Source organism: Eulemur rufifrons, chromosome 28 (genome assembly GCF_041146395.1).
Source record: "Eulemur rufifrons isolate Redbay chromosome 28, OSU_ERuf_1, whole genome shotgun sequence".
NCBI lineage: Eukaryota > Metazoa > Chordata > Mammalia > Primates > Lemuridae > Eulemur > Eulemur rufifrons.
Window position 1 is genome coordinate 40,973,634 of NC_091010.1, and position 8,265 is coordinate 40,981,898.

General features: G+C 37.4%; 1 protein-coding gene across 1 annotated transcript in view; it reads left to right on the forward strand.

Annotated features, from left to right (window-relative positions):
- The window catches only part of BTAF1 (B-TFIID TATA-box binding protein associated factor 1), a 72,576-nt gene extending 65,398 nt beyond the window's left edge, over positions 1 to 7,178 (forward strand). The window contains exons 34-37 of the mRNA XM_069460456.1: positions 2,474 to 2,685; positions 4,772 to 4,931; positions 5,292 to 5,462; positions 6,490 to 7,178. Coding sequence (XP_069316557.1) covers positions 2,474 to 2,685; positions 4,772 to 4,931; positions 5,292 to 5,462; positions 6,490 to 6,633 — 687 coding nt within the window. The 3' untranslated portion in view covers positions 6,634 to 7,178. The remainder of the gene's footprint in view (positions 1 to 2,473; positions 2,686 to 4,771; positions 4,932 to 5,291; positions 5,463 to 6,489) is intronic.
- The last annotated feature ends 1,087 nt before the right edge of the window (positions 7,179 to 8,265 follow it).

Genomic DNA, 8,265 nt, shown 5'->3' on the forward strand with positions numbered 1-8,265 from the left:
TCATGTGCTTATTGGGCATTTTTGGACATTTGCATATCTTTGGAAAAATGCCTAATCAAGTCCTTTGCCTTTTTTTATTTCAAGTTGGGGTCTCGCTATATTGCTCAGGCTTGTCTCTAACTCTTGGCCTCAAGCAAACCTCCTGTGTCAGCCTCCCAAAGTGCTAGGATTATACATATAAGCCACTATTCCCAGCCCTTTTGCTTATTTTTGGTTGGATTACTTGTCTTTTTGTGGAGTTTGAGAAGTTCTTTATATTCTGAATATTAAACCCTTATCAGGCTAAGCGCGGTTGCTCACGCCTATAGTCCTAGCACTCTGGGAGGCTGAGGCGGGAGGATGGCTCATGGTCAGGAGTTTGAGGTTGCTGTGAGCTTGATGTCATGGCACTCTAGCCCAGGCAACAGAGCGAGACTCTGTCTCATTAAAAAATAAATAAACCCTTATCAGATGTATGATTTGCAAATATTTTCTCCCATTCTGTAGGTTGTCCCTTCACTTTCTTGATCATGTCTTCCATGGTTTCTGATGAGAAATCAGGTGTTAGTCATATTGAGAACCCCTTTTACAAGACCAATTACTTCTCTCTTGCCACTTTCAAGATTCTCTTTATTGTTCAGTAGTTTGATTATAATGTGTGTCACTGTGGGTCTCTTTGAGTTTATTTTACTTGGAGTTGTCTACATTGCCATTTTGCTGATGTCACCCTCTTGGTGTAGCTTTTAAAAGTAATTTTTTTTTTTGAGACAGAGTCTCACTCTTGCTTGGGCTGGAGTGCCATGGCGTGAGCCTAGCTCACAGCAACCTCAAACTCCTGGGCTCAACTGATCCTTCTGCCTCCCAAGTAGCTGGGACTACAGGCATGTGCCACCATGCCCAGCTAATTTTTTTTGTGTATATTTTAGTTGTCCAGCTAATAATTTCTTTCTATTTTTAGTAGAGGCAGGGTCTCACTCTTGCTCAGGCTGGTAAAAATAGAATTTTTAAATTAAAATTTTTTTAATTTAAAAATTCTAAGATTTGAAAAGGTTAAAAGAACCAATTTAAAGCACTAAAATGTTACTACAAATGCCATTTCTAGCTAGTCTTAAAAATGAAGATCTTACTATAAAATCTAGACTTTACTAATTGTTCTAGTTCATGGTAGTTACTCTGGCCTAAATTTCATTGCGATTAACTAATGAATAGAGATTTTAAATTTCACATAGATTAGTATGGAAAATGTTATATAATAGCATATCTGATGTATATATCCAGATATGTATGTATCCTTATATCATTAAACTAAACAAAATAATGGACTTTCACATCATAAAATTGAAGAATGACAATTATAGATAGATAGATAAGACGTTTAAAAAGAAACACTTTGGATAGTAATCTGATTGCAGATTTGGGGGCAAGAGATAGGGATAATTACATTTATCAGATTTCTTTATTCTGTTTAGAGGAGTGTCTTCCTAGTATACCATATGCCTACTCTACTGTCTAATAGAAATTCAAATTTTAAGGGCTGTTATATTCCCAAAAAGAAAGCAGGTCTCAGCATAAATCATATTGTTTACACGAGAGTTTAGGCGCAGTAAACCATCCTTATTAATCAGGGACTGATGGAAAGACTCCCAAAATCCAAGTTCCTAGACTTGAGGCAAGGGGGCCAGCCTTACAAGCAGGACTTTCTAAGGAAATAGTGTCATTTTCTGCACATTACCCCAAGGATTTTACATTGAATTTGGAGTTTGCCTAGTTGGCCTTTTAGTTACCTTTCCCATGAGAGCTTTTGGTTTTCTAAGTAAATTCTGTTAGTAGAAAAGAGAAAGCACTCTGCATTAAGATTTTACAGTTTGAGCATAATTCAGTAGTATCTGAGAGTCTAGGGAGGAAGAATACTATTGGATACACTAGGCTTCTGAAACTGACCTAAACATGATTCACTTGGATTTTATTCACTTTAATTATATCTGCTGTGTGCAAGGCACTGAACCACTTTAGGAGGCAGTGTAAAAGATCTACAGCAGTGTGCTTCCTGCCATTAAACATCTTGGTCTGCAGATAAAGTAGTGGGTGTTAAGGAATCCAGACATCTTAGCTACATGCTCCTTTTCTGTGATTTTGATTTCTATAATACCAAATGTGGCTGCTTCATTATGTTTCCTTCACACTATTCTTTCATAACCCTTCTTTGTCATTAATTTTAATAAACATTTACTGAGGCTCTAGTCAGCCTCAAGGGACTAAGGAAAAGGGAGAAAAATCTTGTTAGATACACTCCCGTAGAGGTGACCAGGGAACTTCTAAGCCTGAGCACCTCAAAAATTAGTTCCATATGCTACAAGGTGACATAGCAGCCCAAAGTGCTAATCTGCTTTTCAGGTAACTGTAACCTTTTCTTGCTACAGAGAGAAATATTTGTCACAGTAAGATTGTTTATCTACTTTCATTGAATACATATGTAATGCTTTTTCCCCCCAAGTTGCTGTTGGACTGTGGTTTGGGAAATGGCAGCACTTCCGAGAGTGGCACAGAGTCTGTTGTGGCCCAGCATAGAATACTGATCTTCTGCCAGTTGAAAAGCATGCTTGATATCGTAGAACATGATCTTCTCAAACCTCACCTGCCTTCCGTCACTTATTTGAGATTAGATGGCAGCATACCTCCTGGTCAGAGGCATTCCATTGTTTCTCGGTAAGTGGCTTCTAAAATTCTTGTTATCATAAATTGAGCTATTGTAGGTATATTATTACTTATATAGAAATTTGCCTCAGGAAATTTTTTGTTTGTTTGTTTGTTTTGAGACAGAGTCTTGCTTTGTTGCCTGGGCTAGAGTGAGTGCCGTGGCATCAGCCTAGCTCACAGCAACCTCAAACTCCTGGGCTTAAGCGATCCTACTGCCTCAGCCTCCCGAGTAGCTGGGACTACAGGCATGCGCCACCATGCCCAGCTAATTTTTTTCTATATATATTTTAGTTGGCCAGATAATTTCTTTCTATCTTTAGTAGAGACGGGGTCTCACTCTTGCTCAGGCTGGTCTCGAACTCCTGACCTCGAGTGATCCACCCGCCTCGGCCTCCCAGAGTGCTAGGATTACAGGCGTGAGCCACCGCGCCCAGCCAGGATATATTTTCATTGGCAAATTATCTGCAAATATGTTTTCTTATCGTATAATTCAACCCAAATAAACCCCTTTTTAAACACAGAACTAAAGAAATATAATTGAACAGTTTGTTTAGTAAATGAAAAGCATGACTATATTAGGATAGCACTCTGAAGAGCATGAAAGAAATTTAAGGCATCAACAAACAATAGAGATAACTACTTTTCCCCTTAACTTTTGGGGGAAGGTTAGGATGAGAGGACGCAAACAAGTGGCTTAGGTAAAATCTCTATCCCAGTTTCTCTGAGGAGAACAAGTTGGAAGCTGACCCAGCTAGGGAGCAGAATTGGTGAGTGCAGTGTCTCATAAGTGTGGTCTATAACCTCTGCTTTAAAATTTTCAGAGGTTGCTTTTTAAAAAATGCAGATTCCTAGGTTCTGCCCCAACCTGTTGACTTCAAGAGTGGGCATTTTCAACAAGCATCCCTAAGAGATTGTAAGGCACAACAAAGTTAGAAACCCAGGAAGGGGCTTTGGAAGCAGACAGACCCAGGTTTGACTCCTCACTCTGCTATTTAAGCAGTATTTTCTGTTTATCATCCTTATAGCCTCAGTTTCTTTAAAATAGGGATACTGGTAATACCGTTATAGAGCTGTTGTAACAAATAAAATAATGCATATAAAGTACAAAGTTCATTGCTTGCTTATCTCATAGTAAGAAAAGAGCTGGGTATGGCGGCTCACACCTGTAATCCCAGTGACTCAGGAAGCTGAGGTGGGAGGATTGCTTGAGGCCAGGAGTTTGAGACCAGCCTGGAAAACATAGCAAGACCCCATCAAAAAAAAAAAAAAAAAAAGGAATAATAAATGGTAGGTTGATAGCTGCTTTTTTTCTTTTTTTGAGACAGAGTCTCGCTCTGTCACCCTGGGTAAAGTGCAGTGGCATCATCATAGCTCACAGCAACTTCAAATTCCTGGGCTCAAGCGATCCTTTTGCCTCAGCCTCCTGAGTAGCTGGACTACAAGTGTGCACCACAACACCCAACTAATTTTTCTATTTTTAGTAGAGATAGAAGTCTCCCTCTTGCTCCGGGTGATCTCAAACTTCTGAGCTCAAGTAGTCCTCCCGCCTCGGCCTCCCAGAGTGCTAGGATTATAGGTGTGAGCCACTGTGCCTGGCCATATTTTTAATGTTAGTAAGAATAATGGTTTTTCTTTTTTCTAAAAGCTACCAGATGTCCTTTGGCAATATCTTCTAGGCTTAGTACAGTAATATAATACAACACTCTCATCTTCTACCTTCTCTGAATGATCTAGGCTGTTCTTCATTCTTCTCTGTCCCCATACTTTAAATGTTCAGAGTTGGGTTTTGTCTTAATTATAATTAGTGTTTAATTATATTTTTGCAGCTTAGTCTCTATCTGGTATCATAAAATACAACTCACTTGGCCTTATTTTTTCCATTTATGAAATTTCTGACAAGTTTAGAATGTATTCTGTCTACTAAAGATGTTATATATTATTAAAAGAGGATATTTTCATCTGAAGTGGTCACAGAAATTTCCCTATACTGGATTTTTAAAGCAGCGTTTTCATTTGTGCTCTTTAATTATAGTTTCTGTTATAGGAGGCTTAGGAAGAAATGTGCTAATTTTATTTTTGTTGTCTATACTTTTAGGTTTAACAATGATCCATCCATAGATGTTCTCTTACTTACAACTCACGTTGGTGGCCTGGGGCTTAACTTGACAGGCGCTGACACGGTGGTATTTGTGGAGCACGACTGGAATCCCATGCGAGATCTACAAGCCATGGACCGGGCCCATCGCATTGGGCAGGTAAAAGTCACCTCTCATAGGTGTTAACCTGTGCACTGGGGGAAATACTCCCTCAAAAAAACAGGAAGCCTTGGCTCAAGTTCTTGCTCTGATGTTAACAAGTGGTGTGACCTTGGACAGATTACTTAACTCTTTTGTAGTACCACTTCCTTCAGCGAGGTACTTGGGCTAAGAAAACCTGAGTCACTGTCAATCCCTAATATGCTGTGATTTCTGCAAACATTTTGAGCTTATAGGGCCAGACAAAATAAAAATCTAATCTAATTAGGTAGTAGAAAGTGCTATACAAGCCCCCTGACTTGGTGAGCCTCAAAGCTTATCAATTTGTGCTACACTCACTTAACTCTTTTTCTCACTCAGAAACGTGTGGTTAACGTGTACCGATTGATAACCAGAGGAACGCTGGAAGAGAAAATAATGGGTTTGCAGAAATTCAAAATGAACATAGCGAATACCGTTATTAGCCAAGAGAATTCTAGTTTGCAGAGTATGGGGACCGATCAACTTCTTGATCTGTTTACTCTTGATAAGGTAAAAAACTTCTATAATTTGTTGTACCTTTAAAGTATTAAAGGAACAGCAGAAGGCATTCACTAGTATCCACTAGATAACCCCATGAGGGAATTGTTTGTTTGTTTGTTTGTTTGAGACAGAGTTGCTCTGTTGCCCTGGGTAGAGTGCAGTGGCATTATCATAATAGCGCACTGCAATCTCAAACTCCTGGGCTCAAGCAATCCTTCTGCCTCAGCCTCCCGAGTAGCTGGGACTACAGGCACGCATCACCATGCCCGGCTAATTTTTTCTATATAGATTTTTAGTTGTCCAGATAATTTCTTTCTATTTTTAGTGGAGACAGGGTCTCGCTCTTGTTCAGGCTGGTCTCGAACTCCTGACCTCGAGCGATCCTCCCACCTCGGCCTCCAAGAGTGCTAGGATTACAGGCATGAGCCACCACGCCTGGCCTGAAACAGTATTCTTATGGGTGATTTTCAGTGAGCAGAACTGGGCTCAGGGGAATGTTCCAGGGAAATGAGAGCTATTGCCATAAAGGCCTATTGGGACAATTGACAGAATTTGAAAATGGACTGATGAACATTTTAGTATATCAGTGATAGATTTCCTTAATCTGATCTTTGGATTTAAGAGAATGTCTTTGTTCTTAGGAATAAATGCTGATTTCTATCTAGGGATAAAGAGACATGATGTCTACAACTTTCTCTCAGATGCTAAAGGGAAAAAACTGATTCCCACCTATATTTCTCACTAATACATACATCCATATATATATATACATATGTGGAGAGAGAATGAAAAAGCAAATGAATTCTTTGTAATGTTCCTATAAATTCTTTCATAATTTTGAAGTTCTTTCCAAATAATAACTAGAGCTATGGGAAAATAGAATGGGCTATCTTTTGAGATCATGAACTTCTCCATCACATGAATTATTCAACTATATTGAATAATTGGAGTGTTAGAAACAAATGTGATATTTTAAAGGAAAATATAATTTCTGAAGTTAATCTTTCATTTTATCTTTTTGCTAATTTTTCTTAAGGATGGCAAAGCAGAAAAAGCTGACACCTCTACTTCTGGAAAAGCAAGTATGAAGTCAATTCTTGAAAACCTGAGTGATCTTTGGGATCAAGAGCAATATGATTCAGAGTACAGCCTGGAAAATTTTATGCATTCTCTCAAGTAACTATCAAATATTGTAAATGCAGTTGCTGCTAGTTCAGTTACATTTCTGCTGATATTCAGCAAATTTCTAAGTTTATGGTGAACTTTTAACTCAATGTGTAAATAGATCTGAAGAATATTCAGCATAACGCTGGCTCTTGTTTCACTGGGGGGAACAAGTTATTCTCAAATATTTGCACTGTATTAAATTTAAATGTTAATGTGAAATGGTTTAAATTTTACATACTGAAAAGCTGCAGAGCAGAGGAACCAAACCAGGTTTACGTGTGCTACCAGGAGGTGTTCCTACTGGGAACAAGCCTCCTATCTTTACATAGTCACTTTGTACAGGATGATATCCATGAGTACTTTAGTGTTCATGTACATTTTTTCTCTTAAATAGAACTCGTTTTTATAATTGATTAAAAATAGGGCTTTTTTGTGTAAAAGCCTTAATGAGCCATAATTTTAAGAATATAAGAATAATGACTATGCTATTGGTCTTGGAACATGAAAATGTTAGACAATGAATTTAGGTCCTTGGTGGAAACCTTTATATATTTAATGTAGCTGCATAGTGTTTTTCAAATCTTTAACATCATTTTTTTCAACTTTTAAAATATAATATCAACTATTCTAAATACAGGTAATGGTATATTTAAGGCTACCATAACATCCTTTTAAGAGGGTGTTTTTTTTTTTAATTTATCTAATGGCTAGGATATAGCCAGATTCAAAGAACATATGTACTCAATAGGTTTCAATCATATATATAATATATTTTTTGTAACTATGAACATATACAGTTTTCCAGAAGTAGATTTTACACTGTTTAGAATTCCAAAACCTATGTGAAAAGACTGTTTATTGTAGTAATGCATGATTGAAGCATAAAAGGGAGAAAGATTACCTTTTTATACACAAACATACACAGATACACATATCTATATGCACAAATGTACCTATCCTGCACCCAAAAATGTGCCTGGTATTGGCACTAAAATCATGTAGTTATACTGGGCAGCAATAAGAATTGGGCACGAAACTGATTAGTGTTAGAAAAGTGAGCTCAATGGTGAGGGTGGGTATATGTAGATAGATATGCCTGTATGTGTATGTATATATAATTTTATAAATTTCACACATAAATTAATACATGCCTGTGTGCATACCTATGTATGGATATATTTGTATATATATGTACAGGTAATAAACATCCCCAAGGTTTGTGGCTGGCCATACACATAGGCACATCAGTTTAAAAACCATCAGACCTCAACTGTACAGTAACATGTGTTTTGTTTAAAATCATTAAAATTATACTGTTCTGCAGCATTCAGACATGGACATTTGTCACATTTCAGTAGCTTTGACAACCATACTGTAACATTAAACCTAGCATTCCACAAGAGAATAAATATAAGATTGAAACTGTAAAATATATGCAACTGTGTGTTATTTGTAGGAAATGATCACTAGAAAGAACAAGATTAAAATTATTAGCTCAGATTTACAGGTTTTTAAAAAGATGAAGACCAAATGGAAACTCATGACTTTATGTGTAGAATGTCCAATGTTCTTGAGTTGAATTCCTTATTAACTATATATTTACTATTTCCATAAACCAGTTCTTTAATATAGCACAAAGTAATTG